The 21,693-nt window shown below is 40.2% G+C and overlaps 1 protein-coding gene across 2 annotated transcripts in view; it reads right to left on the reverse strand.

The window, feature by feature from the left end:
- Window positions 1-7,823: 7,823 nt before the first annotated feature.
- Window positions 7,824-21,693, reverse strand: part of BCHE (butyrylcholinesterase) — a 52,080-nt gene continuing 38,210 nt past the window's right edge. For both annotated transcript variants that reach the window (XM_032697928.1, XM_032697929.1), the window contains exons 3-4: window positions 16,449-16,615; window positions 7,824-9,156 (exon numbers count right to left, since the gene is read on the reverse strand). In XM_032697928.1, coding sequence (XP_032553819.1) covers window positions 9,035-9,156; window positions 16,449-16,615 — 289 coding nt within the window. In that variant the 3' untranslated portion in view covers window positions 7,824-9,034. The remainder of the gene's footprint in view (window positions 9,157-16,448; window positions 16,616-21,693) is intronic.

The raw sequence follows: 21,693 nt of genomic DNA on the forward strand, positions 1-21,693 counted from the left end.
AGTTGGAGTCAAAAGATTTTACCAGAGTACCCATTCCCATCAAATTTTAAGTCAATGACAAACTATTAAGACACTTTCATGAAGCCCAAAGGATTGTAAAGCAAATGTAAAGATACTTTTAATTATAGTATTTTCTATCAATATATACATTTATACTGAAGTAGATACACTCTACAGAAAGATGGCAAGTTTTTGTATGAAGAAAGGTGAGGAGGGTCAGAAAAGATGAACATTGTGCAGAAAATATGGAATATGGGCACTGTAATTAATGGATCAAATTGCAGGGAATTGTAAAGAGGATCAGAGGGCACAAAGATAATTAGCAGATCAAAGGGTAGGAAGCCAAATGTTGAACTAAAATGATAGTAATGGAGACAGCTAAAGAGGAATTATTGACCAATAATTGTATTGCTTTAGGCAATGTGTGCTTTGATAGAACCATTATTAAGAAGGTTTTTAATGGACTAATCTGCCTCTATAAATGTGGAGTTATGAATGTCAAATGCCATGAATTCATTTTAGAGCCAGAGTGCACTAACAATAATCTAGTTTTTAGGAGTTTGCAACAGGAATATCCATGGAAATAGAAGGAATTCAGACCCTTCCTTTGAATAGAGAAATAACAGTGTGATTTTCAGTGATTTTCAGCCAGGCAGGAAGAGAGCTGGGAGTTGGATGGATAGGAAGCTGAACAGGAGCCAGAGTGTGCCCAGGTGGACAAGAAGGCCAATGGATCCTGGCCTGGCTCAGGAACAGTGTGGCCAACAGGTCCAGGGAAGTGATTCTGCCCCTGGACTCAGCACTGGTGAGGCCACCCCTGGAGTGCTGTGTCCAGCTCTGGGCCCTCAGCTCAGGAAGGACATTGAGGGGCTGGAGCAGGTCCAGAGGAGAGCAACGAGGCTGGGGAAGGGACTGGAGCACAAGTGCTGTGAGGAGAGGCTGAGGGAGCTGGGGCTGTTCAGCCTGGAGAAGAGGAGGCTCAGGGGAGACCTCCTCACTCTCTACAACTCCCTGACAGGAGGGGGGAGCCAGGGGGGGATTGGTCTCTTTTCCCAGGCAACAATCAGCAAGACAAGAGGGCTCAGTCTTCAGCTGTGCCAGGGGAGGGTTAGGTTGGATATTAGGAAGAAATTCTTTCCAGAGAAGGTGCTCAGCCATTGGAATGGGCTGCCCAGGGAAGTGGTGGATTCTCCATCCCTGGAGGTTTTTAAGATGAGACTGGATGTGGCATCAGTGCCATGGGCTGGGAACCGCAGCGGGGTTGGATCAAGGGTTGGACTTGATGATCTCTGAGGTCCCTTCCAACCCAGCTGATTCTGTGTTTCTATGATTCTATGATTCTATGAAACCTGCTGCCATCGTTGCCTTACCCCAGTCTGAGGGAGCTAAAGCCGCTGATCTGACGTTTTTGTGCCCAGGGGCAGGAAATAAAACCCAATGAATTGTCCTTTATTGCTTTCTTTGTTCCCAAGTGTTGCCAAATTGCGTTTCTCAGCCCTGCAAGGCTGAGTTTTGACTGAGATCTGCCTTTGCAGTCTGGACTAACAGGGACAGTCCCAGGCTTGGGAGCTCCTGGAGTGGGTGTCAAGACTCCTCTCTAGAAAGGAATTTTAGGATATATTGATGTTATTATTTTAAATAATACGTATTTCGAGTGTGGATAAAGATTGGAACTGCTCCAGGGGATCAGATTTGTGGTACAATGAAACCAAACTGTTGAGAGCTTTGATGAAGGAGCAGAGGACCCTCAGGTAGCTGAAATCACCACCAGTTTTTTGAGGATGATTTTGGTTTCTGCTTCCATTTTCCAGAGTCCATTAACTAGGAAGATATAGAAATATGGAATATGTAAAGAAAATGGCACCTTTAGTTAGAACCTGGTGGATTTTTCTCCACAAAGAGGAGTAGATAAATACAACTTGTTCACAGCTTTGTTCTCCCATTTAGCTCATCATTAAGAGAAATCTGTGGGAAAAAAAGTATGTTTTGAGGTGTGGAATTTTTTTTCTTACATAGTAAATATCTCTTAGATTATTAAGTGATAGAGAAGATTGAAAATGTCACTCAAAGGAGCTCTTGTGCTTCTGCTGAAGGCAACGAAAAAATTTTCATTAACTGAAAGTCACCCAATTGTCTAAAAGTGGGAGTGCTGGGTCACTCCCAAAGATAGATGGATATGGAAGTTTTATGGAATGGAGGCAATGGTGAGTGAGTCTGTGTAAAATTGAGGGTTTGGTTTGTAATAATAATTTCTGCAACCAGAATTATCCCTGCTACAGTATCACACTCTTATTAAAAACAGAGTTGGGGAAAGTTCTAACTATGCTCATCACTGTAGTCCTGAAAATGAAACATGAAATGGGATGAATATCTAGATAAAATATATATTGAAAGATAACAAAGCAATGCTTTTTTTTTTCTACAGTTATAACTCCTAATTTTAGGAAAAAAGTATAAATATATCTGTTTTAAGTCAGGAAGAATGAGACACAGTTAAGGTTATTGAATGACTGATGTAATTTAGTGACTGTAACAGTATCTATAAAATTGATATCTCTGTAATTAGTGAGTGAGAAAAGTTTAATATTTCAGAAGTATCATTTTGGATGTGTAATTCCAGCTGCTTCTCAGTGCTAAATAAGGTCCCTGTGAATTATTTTCTAAACAACTCTTGATAAATGATCAGTCACATCTTTTGCTGCTTTTTCTGCATTAATACCCTAATTGTCTCACATATGAGATGGGGAAATAAGAGCAGGCTTAAAACTCAGTTGAAATGTATGTATTTTGTCAGAAGTGGTGCTGCACAGGATCTAATAGAGAGAGGATGATGAGGTGCCCTGGAGTGATTAGAAATGCTGCAAGAGGGAATTTAATTTGGAAGATTGAGAGGTGTGGTGATAACTCCTTTCTACCTCCACACTTTTACCACTACTCAGTCTAACTGAGGACTTCTAAATACTTTATGAATTAAAGAAATTAACCCCAGCACTCCCAAACTGAAGAGACCTTTCACACTACTTGCAGATGGTTCTAAACATTCACTCCTGCAGCCATGGAATATCTTGAAGCAGAACTGAAAATAGCAGAAGGCGCTGCTCTTTTCCAGGCAAATATATGGATTTGGAAGGAATAGATAATTTCCAGTTTTAATATAGCAATGCTTTAACATGGCAATAATTTCCTGGCTATCTCCAGATCCCTGAAAAGAATTACAGTATTTTTCAAAAGTGATATATAGGCAATGTTCAGATTCAATAAATCCCAAAAGACAAACCCCACACACAGCCTCTGTAAGTGTCCTCAACTTAGAGGAAGAAAACTCTTTAATTGTTCACTATTGTGTTGGAATTAAGCTTCATTTTCCCTCCTAATTCTCCCCAAACTAACTGAAATCATTATGTGACTAAACCCTCCCTCCCTAGGCCAACACTTCTTGCCTTGAAGCCTTATTTAATCTCACCTGCAATCCAATTAAAGGCCTCTCAAAACTTCACACCTGCACTAATTGTAGATTCACATCAGTGCTTTGCAGTCATTAAGTCTATGAGTTAAAGTTTTTTATGAGTGCAACTAATCTGGTTTATCAACAAAGCACTGGAAGGTTTCCCTGCTAAAACAGGATAATCAGTGCTTGGGCTCTGAGATTTCTGCAGGGGTCAGGAAGGAATTATCTTGTCTTACCAAGCATTTCAAAATGCCTAATTATGTTTGTTCATAAAACTTGCTCCTGAAACGACTGAAATCCGAGGGAAAGCTTTTGAACTTTTAACTGTGAATGACTAACTTGGCTGAGGTGTTGATTTATGTCAGAAAGTCTTGTGAGTGTTTTATTCTTCAGTAAAGACCAAAAAGATACCGGGTTTCTGTTTTCAAAGTGGAACATCTAAGCTTCCATCTTCATGTTGCTGGGAAGGTTGAGACCCTATATTTCCATGGATATGTGTGTGCATGGATGCATATTCCCTGAGAGGGAAGGTTGAGACCCTATATTTCCATGGATATGTGTGTGCATGGATGCATATTCCCTGAGAGACACATGGTGTGGTCCCCCCCAGCTCACAGAACAGAGTCAAGGCGAATAAATATCTGTGTTATTACCAAGGTTGTTAATAACTGTGCACACAGTTGCCAAATTCCTGTTGTAGATCCCAAAGTTCCAGTATGCAAATACTTAAAATTTGCTATTTTGCTAAAGATTTCCTTTTTTAAATTGAGTTTCTTCCCCCTCATCCAACAGCAATCACTTAGCAATGGAAAACCCACCTAGAACCATAGATAAATGAGGCTAAAGAAAAACAGAGCAGGGACAAAGAGAGAAATACTTGTAATTCAGCCAGGGAGCTTTATTTTTTTTTCCTTATGGATTCTTGCTCCCAATCCACCCGGAGTAAATCAACACGTTTGTGGCACATACTCCAGCTGGAGCAGCCGTGGGGAACATTCCCAGCTGCACAGATCCCTTACACAGGTGCTGGGCTTTGGGCTCTCTGGCTGGCCAAGGGCAGGGAGTTTTTGGCAAATGCCCATCATTCCATGGACTGGAAGAGAAAAGGCAGGGAGAGAGTGGTCAGCTGGCACCAGCACTTTCCATACAACCCCAATTCCGAGCCAGACCTGCCTGTCTCATTCCTCACCCCGTATTCTGAATCACTGTCAAATTCCTAAACTTATTTGGCAACTCAGTGGGAGGATTTTTGGCTGGAGTTACTGAAACAGAGACATTGGGATACTCAGTACCTCTGTGTATGCTGTTAAACCCTTCAATTGTTCATTCTGGACAGAAGGGTTTGTGGGGGGTCTTTTTTTCTCCTTTTTTTTTAGTTTTTTTCCTCTCCTTGTTTTCTGCTCTCCCCTCAGTTGTTGGGTTTTATTCCATTACCCCCCTTTGTTTTTTTCTTTATTTTTTTTATTCCTCTTCCCATTTGTTCATTTTCTTAATTCCCTCCCTCAGACATTTTAAACTATTTTTTTGCCCCTTCTTTTTTTTTACCTGTGATTTCTTTTTTCCATCCCTTCCTTGTTTGTTTGATTTTTTAATTCCTTTCTTTGGATTTTAACCATTTTTTCCCCTTATATTTTTCCCCCCATGCATTTATTTTGTTGAGGGTTTGTTTTTTTTTTCTCCCTTCTTGTTTTTTTTTGGTTTTTTTTTTTTTTTTTGAGGTTTATCTTCCCCCTCATTAAATTTTCCCCCTCAGCTGGAGGGGAAAGGAAGGACAAGAGGATTCTGTGGCCAGGCTGGCACTTGGCAGTGAGAGCTCAGGCTGTTCTTCATGAGCTGGACACGCTGCAGGTGTAACTCAAGCACAGTGACGCTTGTTATGGCCCCTAAATAGCTGCTGCTGATGTTGCAGAACTGGTGCTGAGCCAGTAGAAATGATAAACCATAATTAAGCCCAAAACCACGACGTTATGATGTTGATAGAGACAAATATACATCTCTCCTCTGTTAGTGCCACGTTCGGATCAATCCATGTGGGATCCTCACACGAAAATGGGCCCAATCACCTGCTGATGGTCTGTTGGGAAAGGCACATTAGAAGGGCCTCCATCAGGTTTTTTTGTAAACTGAGGCAATTTTCTCTCCAGTACTCTAATTAAAGTAATAATTATATTAAAAAAAGGATTAGATTCCTTATGTTGCAAAGATACCTTTCCAGCTGGGAGCTGACAGAGATGAGTTGTCTGTTCATGAAGATCTAAACTGGGCATGTCTGTCTCTGTGTTTATAGAGCACTAATCTCTGCTGTATAAATAACCTCTAGTGACCAAAAAAGGCCAAAAAGCAGACTTCCACTTCAACAGAAATCTGGCTTTATCAGTGTGATAAACTTGGAGCGATGGCCAAGGTTTAGGACAGCAAGGCCTGAGCACTCACCCCAAAAATCCAAGCTGCGAGTGTCAAATCTGCAGTTGGGAGGATGCCTGGAAACTTTGGGAAGGTCTTAATTGTGCTAGAGATGACTTTTGGGGGCTGAAGGCCCCTGTTCAAGGAGGAAAAACTTCAGCACTGGTTGGTCCAGCTATGCAGACCTGCCCTAGACAAGGTACAGTGGACATCCCAACTCTCTCCAGCAGGAGAACAGGTGGGATTTCACTCAAATAATTCTTAGCTTTACTGACAGCTTATCTAACCCAAATTACTTCAGACAAAGCATTTAAAATAAAAAAGAAAAAAAAAAAAGATGGTTTTATTAAACAGTTTCACTGGGAAATGTCTGACTTCAGTCCTTTTTAAAATACGTGTGCAATGTCTGTCATTTAACCAGTGTGCTGGTAGATTATAAACCTAACGACAATTGGGTTAATGCCAACATTTTTGTTGGCACTGCAGTTAATTTTATTATAACCTTTCAGCAACTCCGTGACTAAATTCAGAATCCTTGCTTTGGATATCAAGAATGGTAAGAAAGAATCTACATATTTTCTCTGGTTTCAGAGAAAAATTTGTGGGTTTTGGCTCTTAAGAGTAAAAATAAAACATAATTGGCAACATCATAGCTTCAGTGAGGCCTGGGTGAGACATCCCCCTAATATCCCTCTAATACTATCAATGACACAGGTTTTTCTTTTTCCTCTTTGTTACCTTAACCATTCACATCCAAGTACTTAAGGCTTTCCTTTTTTGTATGTGTGAGACATGAATATATACATGATATAGTGATTTCATATGGATGATAAATGGAGATGTTATTTCCCAGCATGTGAATAAACACAAAGCCACCAACTCACACCAAGCAAATCAGTAAAACCGCATCTCAAAAAGTGATTTAACCTTTGTTTTATTCAAAGAAAGGACACCTTCCCCGCAAAATATTTTATGAGCTGCTTCTCCACCTGTCCTTTCCAAAGGTTATTTTACATTTTAATTGGTTCAGATATTTTTCTCCTCATTGATTAGGAGGATGGGGAAATATATCTAAGAAAGGGATATCAAAAGAAACAAATGCTGCTTTTAAATGTGCTGCGGGTGCTGTCAGTGCTCATTGTGACAGATCAGCACCCAACAAATCTATGAAGTCCAGAAATAAAATGGGCAGTGCCAGAACTGCTCAGTGATGGACAGAAAGTTCATCCTCCTGTGTTTATTTTCATCAGCTCATCACCAGCACCAAGAATATTCAATAAATACTCAATGCAATATAGACTGACACAGCTCTCCATGCCGTATTAATAGCAGTAACTATGCTAATATATGTAATGAGCTACTATCTGTGCTATAAACATGTAGGGTTGCATTAAAAGCTCTTTTTAATCCCAGGTAATTTTAAGGTTTGATCAGCTTGTTCAAAAATCAGATTTTTTTTTCGTTGTGGAGCTCTGACTGCAGCCTTTGAAATCCTGTGCTAAAAGGTGGTTTCCCATAATGTAGTCAGGAAATAATTGTGTTCTCTTGGAAATAATTGAACAGATGATAAGCCATCATCTCTTGCAGAACTTGGCCTTTCTGTATAAATAAATCCTCTCAGTGCAAGGATCCTGTGTGGTCAAACTGATTGCCAGAAAGAGAACACTCTCTGTTCATTATCTGGATCTCTTCACTCTACTCAATCCAAAGAGGCATTTTGCAAAAGCTTGCAATCACCAGAACAGAAATAGATGCACTGAGATGTTATGCATTTACAGAGAGCTCCAGGATAATTTATTTATGAGATGCCTTGTTGCTTTTACATACTACTTACGTTCATCAAATTTTTGGCATTTATTCTTCCCAGTTGGGCCAGTGAAAAGCAGCCAATTAAGGTGTTATTCAGGCATAAAAATTCCAGCCCCATCATCACAGAAGCAGAGAAGTAGGAAAGGGAATTATCCAAGGGGTGTTTTTTTTTTAGAAGCTTCTCATAGGTTCAGCTCAGGTGGGCAGAAAGGGGTCTGGGAGGTGGCAGGTAGAGCTCAGAGCTGGGTCCTTCCCACCAAGGGCACAATGTTCCTCTGCAGTGATGCCCTTCCCAACCCTCTCCAAGAGGAGTTTTTGGCAAGGTCCGCTCCTGGCTGAGCATGGCTCTCATGTCTGGTCTTGATGAACCATTTGGGTGAAGTATTTGGACAATTTCTTCCTGTGATCCGTGGGGATGTTCCTGTGCAGGGCCAGGGGTTGGACTCGATCCTTGTGGGTTCTTGTGGGTCCCTTTGAACTCAGCACGTTCTGTGACTCTCTGAACCTGCCACCACCTGTTCTGTCATGTTCCATGGGGCTGTCCCTCGACGAGGAGGCAACTCAGTGGACAAAAAATGTCATGACTGGAGCTTATCTCCACAGGAGAGACTTTTACCAGGTGAAGTCAGTGGGTGCCTGAGCAAGGCAAAGCTGTGAGTTCACCACTTGTGAGTCTGTAGTTCCTCACTCCTTGAAAAACGAGGATGGGGGAAGCAGAGGTGTTTGGTTTTCTGCCTTGTTTCACCCCAGCACTCACACACAGCTTGCTGATGATTTAGCCTTTCAATACATAGTTTGAATCCTCTCCCACCGTGGCTTTGTCCTACAAATTTGGCCGTGAAGGAAGTGATTCACGCTCTAATGGCAGCCCTAAAACTTTTTTGTCCAACAAACAAATATCATTTTGTGTGTCCAGCAAAGTTATTGTACCTTTATGTTGTGGCAATTCAGTTATGTCTGAAAGAAGATTTAAGTGTGGTGGTGTTTCAGTTAAAGATCAAACCCAGCTGTGTTTTGCATGGTAACACTGTAACCACTGCTATTTCTATTAAAAAAAATCCATTTTTCTCTAACAGATTACATTGTTTCTTTGAAGTGTGAATTCAAGCAGCTGATATTATATAACATGTACATCATTAATCTTCAGACTTTACAGTCCTATTTAACCCAGTGAAGCTTCAAAGGGTACAGATGCCATACACTGTTTATTGAGATAGGAGGTAAAATCTAAATGAAAGATCTGAGGAATCAAATTATATCTGTAACACTGTTTTTAATCTGCAGAACACATTAATGCCAGACGTGGTACAAAGCTACCTGGATCTTGCCTGATGAACAGTTCTATGGACACACTGCAAAGGGTAAACATATTAATTAGAGCTTGCACAGCTCCTTCTTGCTGGTGTAATCATTAAATTGATTTTTCCAGTCTGACATGTAATTGTTCCAGCGATGGAATCCTGCTTTCCACTCTCGTTCTGCTTCATCAATATTTCCTGTAAAACATGAAATGGGTTACATTAATCTAAATTTGAATCTCTTTGTATGCTAATTGAAAAATAATTTTGATTATCAATGTCATCTGCTCCAAATATGTTATAGGCTGATCCTTTGCTTGTTTTCTTAAACCTGGAATGACTGAAAATTCAGTGATTAACGCTTTGTCTTTACTTCAGGAAGGAAGGACTGCAAAGATATCATTCTGGCACATTGCAGGACAAAAAATATACTTATTTATGGGCTTGTTGCTTTTGAATAGTACTTCTGTCCATCAAATTTATCATTTTAAAGGCACTTTTTAATTTTTTTAGTCCTCAAAATATTCCTTTTGTTCAATATACTCTGCAGTGAGAACTCCATATCCTAAAGGCTACAATATGTAAAATGAGATAGATGCTTGTAAAGATAGAATGAAATCACAGCTTTAGTCCAGGCAATTGCCATTAGTTTGGATGGAATTCAATGGATGGCCAGGATTTCACCCTCCTCTGGAATAAATCCCCGAGTTAAAAGCAAAAAGGGCCCAGGTTGGAGAAGGAACTGTGAAATGTGAGCTATGTCAACATGAACCATCTTCTCTTTCCTGTTTCATCCCAACCTATAAAGCATTTGCTGACTAATCCCGTGTCCCAAGGCAATATTTATTGCCAAATTGTTATGAGCACCAGAGCAGAGGGTGAGGATGAGAAGAGTAATAAAAGTACATAATTTCACAAGGTTCTCAGAGTATTTCACAGATGGAGATCACTCTCTCCAGCCCCAAAAGGTAATTAACTGTCCAGGGAAATGCAGGTGACCTCCAGGAGCAGCCCATACAACAAGGACATCAAAGGTAACACATGAGGGCTGTGTCCACACCCTGGGACTCATCAGTTTGTAGCAGTTGTAGACTTAGGGAAAAGTTTATAAACCACTGATGATCTCTAAATGCTTATTCGTTCTGGACCTGACTATCTGATGTCCCTGTTGCCATTGCTGGCTTCCAAAAAAACTTGGTAATTGTGTTCTGGAGAGAACAGATCCATGGTTTCTTTATGCTCTTCTGACTTTATGTTCTTCTGCTGCAGTGGAGCATCAGCCCTTTCCCTCCATAAATACACCCTTTCCCCCTTTTTATGATCTACCAGCACTGCAAGTGTAGCTGGTGATGGGAAAATGAAATACTTTTGTGTTTTACACATCAGTAGAGAAAATATTCAGGAAAGAGAGATAACTGAATCAGAGATTTAGTCTGGAGAAGCATCCAGTAATTTGGTTGCTTATCTGCAGTTTAGCTCAACATTTCCAAACCTTTTTGGTCTGGAAATCCAGATGGCAATTTGATGAGAGTTTGAAATGAGATTTACATTGCTTCTTGGTTTTAGTGAGACCAGAAATAAAATCAAGATACTTTTTCTTGGGAAGTTCTGTGTTTCTACGTGGTTCAAAAGGGAAAGTGTGGAGCACAACTACGGGAAAAAATCGGTAAAAAATTAACCACACTCTTCTCCCTCAGTTCAAAGTTGTAAATAAGCTTGGTTATATCACAGATCAAGAAAAGTTCAGATATTTTTATTTTTTTTTTTCTTCAGGCTACAGTTGCCATTAACTCAGAGAGGATTTGCAAGCGCTGGTAACAATAAAAACCTCATTTTAGTTGCTAAGCCATGACTCAGAACATATGGGGAGAAGACACACACATCATTCTGCTTCCTGATTTAAGAACTCTCCTTTGCACAGTTCTTAATTTAAAGATGTAGGCAGGGTCTCAGGTAAAGCCAAATTTCCATGTTAAGTCAAATGGATGGTAGTTTAGTGTATGAAGCTGTGTTAATATTATTTGGAGAAAAATACCTAAACATCTTTCTTATCTTATTCTTGATTTTGGGTATCCAGTTTTATTTATCCAGGCAAAGCCTCCACTTATGAATTTAAAAAAGACCAGTTCCTTCTTTAATTATTCAGGTGTAGATGTGTTTGAAGTCTGCCCGAAGACTTTAGAAACTAGAATATCTCTACCATAGACACATCTTGAATTAAAGTCACTGTTGTAGGATATAAATATGGGGCATTTCTGTGCTTCTTAAAGATTATGGTGAAGAAGGAGACAGCTAGAGAAAGCAGGTACCAAAAATTGAGAGTAGACACCATTATGAATCTAAAAGACAAAAGGGGGAAGGAAACACTGAAATAAGAACTTGAATTCCAATTTGTTTGCTTTTTTTTCTTTTTTTTTTTTTTTCCAGTGATAAGATCCAAATTGAAGTCACAAGTCAATGCATCCCATTATCACCAACATCATCAATCTCTTCGAGGCAACCACCCATGACTTAGATGAGCTGACAGCTGGGAGGCAGGGAAGGAAAAGATTAGAGAATTCGAGCTGACCGATAATTAGAGCTCAGAGCTCTGGGTGACTGCTCTGGGCTGCACTGCCAGGGGGGCCACTAACAACCCACAGGGAGGATTCTGCTCCCTGCAGTCATTTAGGCCACCCAGACTTTGGACTAATTCTCATTAGCCCAACGCAAAGCCCAGCGAAGCCGACAAGGAGAAAAGGGGAGATTCTGCAGGCAACGAGTCAGAGCTCTGAAAGGTCCCAGTCACAGAATCATAGAATCATAGAATCAGCTGGGTTGGAAGGGACCTCAGAGATCATCCAGTCCAACCCTTGATCCAACCCCGCTGTGGTTCCCAGCCCATGGCACTGATGCCACATCCAGTCTGTCCTTAAACACCTCCAGGGATGGAGAATCCACCACTTCCCTGGGCAGCCCATTCTAATGGCTGAGCACCCTCTCTGGAAAGAAATTCTTTCTAATATCTAACCTAACCTCCCCTGGCACAGCTTGAGACCGAGCCCATCTTGTCTTGCTGATTGTTGCCTGGGAAAAGAGACCAATCCCCCCCTGGCTCCCCCTCCTGTCAGGGAGTTGGATGAGAGTGAGGAGGTCTCCCTGAGCCTCCTCTTCTCCAGGCTGAACAGCCCCAGCTCCTCAGCCTCTCCTCACAGCACTTGTGCTCCAGTCCCTTCCCCAGCCTCGTTGCTCTCCTCTGGACCTGCTCCAGCCCCTCAATGTCCTTCCTGAGCTTCCTGGGCCTTGCTGGGCCCAGAACTGGACACAGCACTCCAGGGGTGACCTCACCAGTGCTGAGTCCAGGGGAAGAATCATTTCCTTAGAGCTATTGGCCACACTGTTCCTGATAATCCAAGGGTTCTTGGATTCCTCAGCAGTGCAGACACTGCATTTCCTATCCTTCCATGCAGCCCTTTCATGGCATTACAGCAAAGTGACATTTAGCACCACACCGTCCTTTGAGCTGCTGGATGTGCCAATAAAGTGCTAATCTTCAATGTATTTTGTGTATTAACATTAAGATTGGGACAAAGGCCATGTATCTGTTATGATATAATAGAATTAATGAGGGATGACAAGTTAGGATTAATTTTGTGTCCTCAAGAGCTCATAATTAAAGGTACTTTAAAACTTCCTGATTCATTAGTGTGATAAATGCTGCAGGTTTGTGCTGTAGATTCTCGTGGTGAGAGTTTCACAAATGCCCAGGAAGGAGAAAACAAATAGGATCTATATTCCAGTATCTCTATTCAGTGTTCTTGTGACCCTGCCTTGGGACTGAAGGATCTCCAGAGGCCCCTTTCCAACCCCCCTGTGATTCTCTGATTCTTTAAATCACGCTCTCTGAACACTAAAACTTGTTAACCCCAACATATATTCCTTTTCCATGTGTGTTTAAGAACTTCAGATTTATTTCTTTATTGTTTTTTTTCTTCCAAAAGTCAGTAGAGCTCTCTGGGAGAGGAATTACTGTAAAGGCTGGGATCTTTCCAATGACATGGAATGGAAGGTACTGGAGTCAAAAAGAAATCAGATTGTTAAGGTACAGAAACACACTGCCCATAGGTGCAAAGAGTAAATTTTACTCTGTCAGTAGGTGCTGCATATTGGTGAGGTTACTTTGACTAGTTCACATTTCTGTGGAAATTTAAAACTAATTGTGATGATGAATGTTCTATTTAGTCAAATTTTCAATATTCTTACTCCTCTGAGTGTTTAGCTCTGCAGAATCCAGGCACTGCTTGGAGGATCACAGCAAACACAATTATTTTTGTTGCTCACTGGCCACGAGGTTGAATTTCCTGCCTCCACATCCAAAATTTTTTTAGGGTGATTTTAAAACTTAATGTATTTATGGCACCTACTTTGATTTCTCTATAGATGATACATGATGCAGTAATACATAAAAAAATAGAAAAATATGTATTAGGCACACTAAAATAGTAATGGACCAGTAATGGAAAGCTTGGCTGCCTGCAGCTTTCTATAATCAAGAGGAAGTAGGCATATATAAATAACTAGGGCTCTAGATGCATTAAAGATTGTGTTGAGGAGGTAGAGACTAACATAGATGCTTTTATAATTAACATATGATTACTCTAAAAGCTACTTAAAAGTCACTTAGTGTTTACTGTCCCTCCAGTGTGTTTCTTGTAGAACCAGTCACCAGCAAAACTTCTGGGGCTCGTCCCAGTGCTCACACCCTCCAATGGAACATTAAATCTGAGTGCTCCCAGCTTGGCTGGGGCTGAGGGGGATGGAGAGTGTGCCCAGTGCCTTCAAAATAGGGTTAAAATCCCTGTGGAAATTGTGTCTACTTGGAATTTAGAGCTCATGTGAGGCAGGTCTAGGGCCAGTTTACTTGTCTAGTGATTGTTACCAAGCCGGGCACAAAACTGAGAGCTCTGACCCAATGATAGATTTCAGTGTTGAAACTCAAGGAGAAGACATTGAGAAATCTTCCAAAATTCTAGAGAGATCAAGGCTACGTTTTATATGTGGCTGTTACTCTTGTGTTACTGTGTGAGGTTTATTCTTTCCTTATTGATTTTTCTAACCCGTAACCGTTAATTTTTTTTTTAATGTATCTGATTTAGTTGCTTGAGGAAAATGTAAATTATTTAATCATAAAGATGGCAGGGGCTAAATATTTTCCTCTCTCATATATTTTAACTGCCTCAAGGAACTTGTCTTGCCCAGCCTGTGATGAGAACAGGCTTGTTCAGATGCAGGACATGTTTGGAGCTGGTCATTAAAAGCTGAAAAGATCTCAAGATTGGCAAGGTTTCTGCTTGGACGGGTCAGGAACTAAACAAGTGGCTACCAAGCACATCCTGATCACTTTACACTGAGAAATCATTGCAATTTCTGTAAAATAAGTTGCTTTTGTTGTCCTCTTTGGGTTCTGCCTGATAGAATTCTACCTACCGGAACCCTACTTGAACTTGTAATAATGATAACATAAAATCTCCTTACCTCTTCTTCTCTGTTGTCTTACATCACCTCGTGTTAAAGCAACTTTTTTCTAAGACTATTGCAATGGAAGGAGTAACAGAAAAGAGACACCCTCAGAAAATGAGAAAATACATATATTTATGGGATTCACTGTCCTTTGGGCATAAGAGGAGAAAAGAAATGCAAAACAATATTTCAGTGAGGAGAATTATTGCAATATAAAGTATTAGATCATGGTCTTAAGCAGAATTTTAAAGAGGTTTTTTTTTTGTCAGGATGCTATAACGTCGTATAGGGATCATAATGGAAATACTATGTTTTTATATTTACAATATTTCAAGGACTGCCAGATGTAGACACATGACTACAGTGCTACCTCAACAACATTCCTGTCTCAGCTCTACATTAGGATCCAGACACGATGATTCTTTCATTTTCCTGAGAATATTCTCATGAATGTCTTGCAATTGGATGATGTACATTTATGTTGTACATCACTGATAATGGCAAAGGGATGTGTTTCTCTCTCCTGGCAGATCCTGGGTGCTGCTCTGCCATCCCTCCCACCACAGGACCATGCAAAGCCACTCTGGGGTTGGTCTCTGCCCGAGGATGTTCTCCCTCCTGCTCCCCCCCCCCAGAGCACTTGGTTGTACTCAGCCCATTTGTAGGATACATATTTTTCCACAGGGATTCCCAGCCAGGTTCAAAAAACTACGGAAAACAGTTCAGTTCTCCTGGCTCAGCACAAACAAGTTGTCAGAGTCTTTGAAACCTCCCCAAAATCCATCTGTAATTTGGTACACTGTGATTTTAAAATCACAGAGTGAGGCTCATAAATTATTCATTTTACCTACTGATTTTGCTTCTCCTGATTTAATTGAAAAACATCTGTTGAACTGAGAGGGGATAAAAGTTGAACCATAATACAGTCATAGACTCAAATGAGGAAGGAATAAATTATTTCAGAAGGAATCATCTATGCACCCTGACAGTTTACATATTTTTAAGACTTCACATATTTTTAAGACTAGCATTCAAACTGAGCGTTACAGGAAGATTTTAAATTACTAATTAACATTTTAAACGTGTATCTTATTTCTGAAACGAGACTTTCCCCCAGTGAAACTGCAGAATGTGGTTCCAGAGCTGCAAAATCACTTTATAAAATCAATTCCTTTTCGAAATCCAAAGCACTCGGTCTGTTTGCTGGGCTTTGTGAAAATGGTGGTGTTTGCCTGCTAAAAATTTGAGTTCTCCCTGTTCAACTGGACTTAGAGTTTCACACAGCTCCTTATACTCTTCCAAGTAGTGAAATCTCAAACCCCTGTTTTATACAGGGTCAGGTACAAATCAGTTGTTTAGTTTAGGCAGATCTTGCAGTGTCTGTTTGTCATCAATGGCTGACACTCCAGAAATAAAACACAAGGCTCTCACGTGAGATGGAAACCAGAATCCCCTTTTGGCAGCAGCAACACACTTAATATCCTCTGTGGATTAGCTGCATAATAATAGAATCCCATAAATAATAGATAATATAATCCAAATATAACAACCTTAGACACAAGAAGTTTATACAGAACATCTAAAGCTTCCAGAAGTCCCTCCTTTAGCACTGTTTTTCCTGCTTTCTCCAGCACCCAGGAACCCAGAGCCTGGCAGCACCAAGACTCTTCCCTTGAGAACAGGGATTTGTAGCACTTTTAATGCCTCACATTGTGGCTGCATCTGCATTTTGGGACAGAGAAACTCCACATCACAAAGTCCTGGGCCTTGGTTTGTCCCCAGTTTTTGTCCTAACACCAAAGAGAGTGGTGACCTCTGGCCAGAAGCACAGGGCACGTCCTGGGATCCTCATCATGGACAGTTTTAACCAACACCCGAACACCTCAGTTACAAATAATATAAAGATTTGAACTCAAGCATCACACTAATATCCAGCAAAAGATCCTTGCATAAAAGTTTCATATAAAAGCATGCATAAAAGATTTTTTTACCTGTCATTTCCAGGACTTTGGGGAAAAAATATTTCCAGAATCGACACTGCTGAGCCCGTAGTTTCGTCAGGATCTCTGGAATGCTGGTGTTTAGTGTCAAATATTTCTGTTCAGTGCTGGTGAAGGCTGGCCATCTTATTCCATCAATCAGGGTCCCATTAGGAGCTCTAAATGAGAAAAGAAACACTTCATTTGGAATGAGAAATCACCTCAGCACACCAATACAGCATTATTTGGTCTTACTTAACAGTTATTTCAGTTTAAGTGTGTTAGTTTGGATTTACTGGTAAATCCTTTTGTAAGTAACAGGGGGGAAAAGGAAGGTAAATGTAATTTAGTCTCATTTGAAAAAAATATATTTATATTCCCCTTTTTAGGTGTTCTGGGTTCATCTAAGGGAAAAAGTTAATAAATGACCATATACAAACTACTTGATGAATTTGGAAATTCTCACAGAAGATATAAATTTTTGTGGATTACTCAAGAACAAGCCAAGCCACAAGTCTGGGAGGTTGAGTGGTTTATGATTCAGTTTGAAGGTTGCTGATGCCTTTAAATACATTGGACTAAATAACTGAGATAAACATGCAAGTAAAGCCACAAATAATGTCTAAACTCGAAGAGAAAACAATTATCCCTCATTAAGCAGAACTGTTCCTCCTTGAATTATGTTGAGCCCTGTTAGTAGAGTGTCAAATGGAAACAACTTGAAATCTTCTGGAAACTGGGAAGAGGTACAGAGTCTTGACCCTCTATAAAACAAGCTCTGCATGTTAAAGGACCACAGCTGTTGGTGTTAAAATAGTTGTGATAAATATTTATAAAACAACAGAATTCATAAAGTTCTAGGGCCAGACATCCAGTTTTTCACCTCTAAAAAAGACAGTACCAAATGAGGAAAGAAATGGTTTAAATATGTAGAACAAGAGTTTTGCATTAAGGAACAAATGAGACAGAACATGATTTTTAGAAAAAGAAGCAGATCAGTACTTCAAACAGTCACAAACCACCATTAGTTCAGAAGAGGTTAGGAATAGAAACTAAACATCTTGTTTCGGTGTAAGCAGAAAGAGTCATTCTCTTTTCTAGAAGCTGATATTGAGGAAACTGGGATTTAGGGCAGAACAACAGTAACTGATGATTCTTGGTGGGATCAATTAAGAATATTATTAGCTAAGTTGGTTCTCTCTGCTCTATTTTGCACCAGAAGGCAGCAGGCAAAGGGGAGTCCAGGGTGTGTGGAGCCCATTTTTGGGTTCTGCTTGCCAAGAGTGGGAATTGAGGTGCCAGGTGCAGGTGGGAGCAGTCAAAGCACAAGATGCAGCTGCTGAAGTGATATCAACATCTCCCAGTTAACTCAGAATTAACCAAGTTTTCAGACCAGGTTTTAATATTTTGGAGTCTTTGGCACTGGCTACTTAGAGAAACTATGTTGGGGTAAGAGCCTCAGCGTGTCATTTCCTCAATTGCTCCCTTCTTTATGAATTTTTCGTGACTAATTCAGCTCTGATTAACCTGTAGCACCTTTTTAAGCTGCACATTTATTTGTGGCTCATGAGAATGATGACTTAAGCAGAGCTGACTTGCACTTCAGTTCAAGATCAGAACACTAATGGTGCTGTCAGTATTCATTTAACAGCTTTTATGCTATGAAATAAATCATGACATCCCACATTATAATTTCCAGGTGTGTGGGGGGATTACACAATGGCTCAATGGCTACAGATGTATTTTACTAAAAAGTGATTGAAAGAACTGTCAGATGAACACAGCACTTTGAAATCCATGAACCTGCTGATTATGCCATTCCCTCTGCATTTCCAGGAAGTTTATGGCTCAAAGAAATGTCCAGTAATTTCCTTCTTAGCTTCGTTATTGAAAATTTCCCAAGTTAAAAAGCAGCTCCCAGTTAGAGCAAAATGGAGATCACAGGAGCATAATTTTGAACGGGGAAGAACAAGTTATGATTATAACCTCATTGTTCCCTCACAATTGCTTTCATTCCTTCTTGCTAATAACTTCATGATGAGAATTGCAGTGCCCAGAATAGGCTATAAAATTCCCTCTTCTTTGCACCAAATTCTGAGTTTAATAATATTCATATAGAAAAGTAAAAAGTATGGTGAGAATATCCTTAGTGAGCAGACAGGAATCCAACACACTGTACAAACTTCTGTCCATCTGCGTTTGGATGGACAATCTTTGCTGATACATCACAGGAACTTGTTTCTACTGACAAAAATAAGTTCGATTTCCATGGAAATCTCAATCTTATTGTCTTTATCAGTTCCTCAGATCTCTGCTTTTTCATCTTCTGGCACTCCTTAGCCAACTCTGCTTTACCACCTTCCAGTTTTGCCCTCTCTGTGCTGTCACTGGAGACTGAAGGTGTGTCCTGACAGTGTTTGGATCATGCAGCTTCAGGGAAAGCTTCTATCTTCTGCATCTACCTTGTCAAATCATCGTTCTTGGACCTCTCTCCAGATCTACAAGCTCTAGGTAGGGAAAACCTTCATTTTGCTTGGAGAAAATCATCAAATGGTTTGGGTTGGAAGGGGCCTTTGAAGGTCATTTAGCCCAACCCCCTTCAACTAGACCAGGAATATGAGCTTCACTCAATATTTCAGAAAGAACCTAGTTCCTTTTCTGCACAGTTTTTCCTGTTTACAGGAGCAAGTCTTAAGGCAATTAAGAAACACAATTATTTGAATTGCTCCCAGAGAAGAAATGCAAGAGATAGAGAGGAAAAAAAAAAACAAGACCAAAACAAACTCAAACCACCTGTGTTTAAATTCTGATGTGAACAGAATTTGTCTCACTATTTCAGATATTTTTTTTCCTTTGCATATGCCCTGAAGTTATAGCTGGACTCTCTCTACTCTGATAGTGACACAGCAGCTCATTTACAGTTAATTATTTTGTCTTTAGGGCAGCCAAACTTATTTTCTCATTAACTGGAAAACCAGAGTATCTTTGTGGGCTCAGTCTCCAGTAAAACTGCTCTCGTGTTCTACCTTCAAACTCATGTGTGCTGTTGTTGAAACTCATGAGCATTATTTAATCTTGTACCCAGTGGAAGTTGCTTGGCTGTACTTGTTGTTACAAAGATCAGGTTCATCCCCCTTCGAGTATTTATGTCCACAACTGTCAATAACATTTAATTTTCAAGATTAATTCATAGTAAGTATATTAGATTTGACATAGAAGTGAAAAGGGTTTTACAGGAGCTTATTCACTTATCATTTCTCTGCATTTAATGTTTGTCTTCAGCAACTTTAGAAGGAGAAAGTTAATTTCATTCAGATTGAAAATGCAACACGAACACAGTTCTGTTAATCATAATAAACATACATACATTATCATTCTCATTAATGTGATCAGTATAGCCTGAAATACAACCCTAGCTCACCGCATATTTATTTATATTCAGATAGCATTCCTTTTACAGATGGTCTATCACACAGATACACAAAAATACGTAATTCATCATCTGACTTTTTTTTGGTAAAAATTCACATTATAAAGTACTTGGGAAATATTCACTTTATTTTGTGAGTGAGCTCTGAAGAGCAGAGTGAGAACTCATAGAGTGCATTCCATCATTTAAAAGAGGTTGTTCTTTTGTACTTTTAACTTATATTTTGATATAGTCCACAAAGAAAAATTTTCTCTGCTAACTCTCCTGAAAACGTTTGCAGGCTGTTTTAGGATGAGTGTTGTAAACCAAGTGTAGATGGTCCCAAGCTTTCACCATACTCCTCTTTAGCTGCTCTATTTGTAAACAGATCTGGTTAACATGTTGTGCATTTCCCCAGAGCACAAGAAAACCAACCTGCCCATCATTTTAGCTGCTGGGTTAGACCAACCCAAACCCACCGACAGATTCAGAAGCTGGAACACACTTTTACCTCCAGTCCCTGGTGCAGCCCCTTCCTCCAGCCTGACAAATATCTGCTCTGCCTGGCTGGAGCTGTTGGTGGAGGGATTGCTCCCTGTGAAGCCTCATGCACTAATTGCACCTGGAAACCAAATGCAGACCTGCCCCTTCCTAAATGTGACTGTACTGGCTTCACCCTGGTTGGAACTGCTGATGCTTGTTTTCAACTCGGCCCTTTTTCTTTTAACCAGCTGGTTTTAAAGGAAGGAGAGAGTGAATGTGAATCATTTTTATGACCTTTTGTGATTCCTTGTAGCTGTTGGGCAGCGCTGGCAATCGGCAGGTTTTTATGGGATGGTGTTTTATGGTGTGTTACCGTGGGCACCACATAACTGGGAGGGGGAATGGCCTTGGAGCTGCAACAGCAGCAGTAACCCCATCTCTTGCAGGGTTTCTGCAGCTGCATTACAACACCTCTAAGAATGATGGAAACAGTCAGCTGGGCATCAAACAAGAAGCACATTGGAAATGCTTCACCCCAAAGGAAGCTCTGGGAGCAAGGGGTGTTTTTGCACATTTCTACACTATGTGAACATGCCTATATATGTCTGTACCACCCCTGGAGGGATTTAAAAGATGTGGCTCTTGGGGACACTGGCAGTGCTGGGGTAATGATGGTGATCTCAAAGGTCTAAACCGAATAGATGAACCTCTTTTCTTCTTTTCTTTTCTTTTCTTTTCTTTTCTTTTCTTTTCTTTCTTTTCTTTTCTTTTCTTTTCTTTTTCTTTTCTTTTCTTTCTTTTCTTTCTTTTCTTTTCTTTTCTTTTCTTTTCTTTCTTTCTTTTCTTTTCTTTTCTTTTTCTTTTCTTTTTTCTTTTCCTTTGCTTCCCAAACCTTCCCTTCCCATTGTATTTGTTTGTTTCCCCCCCCAGTCTGGAAGAAAACACCTTGTTGCTTTCCCTTTTATTCCCCATGGACAGAAGGACCCTCCTAACTAGCAGGAATGCTGATGAGGAGCACCAGGCTTTGCTGAGGGCTGGGAAGTGTTTTTGGCATTACCAGGCAAACTTATCCAGAGGTATCACATAATTTCTAAAGGCCATGATGTGTGAAATTTATACCTGTGTTCACCTTCCCAATGCAACACAACAACTGCCAGATTAATATCAATTTTGGGTGGTGGTGTAGTCCCCACAGGGCACATGTTTTTGTTGGGCTTTGCTTGGATAGTACAACTGGGAGCTTAACAGATAATTCCAGCCCAGTCCCATTAAAAAAAAGAGCAGGTTTTACTGTTAACTACTTGTTGAGTCTTCTCAAATCCTCAAACAGTTTGTCTTATTACTGGGTTCTTCATCCCAGGCTAT

The sequence above is a fragment of the Chiroxiphia lanceolata genome, chromosome 10, assembly GCF_009829145.1.
Source record: "Chiroxiphia lanceolata isolate bChiLan1 chromosome 10, bChiLan1.pri, whole genome shotgun sequence".
In the NCBI taxonomy this organism is placed as follows: domain Eukaryota; kingdom Metazoa; phylum Chordata; class Aves; order Passeriformes; family Pipridae; genus Chiroxiphia; species Chiroxiphia lanceolata.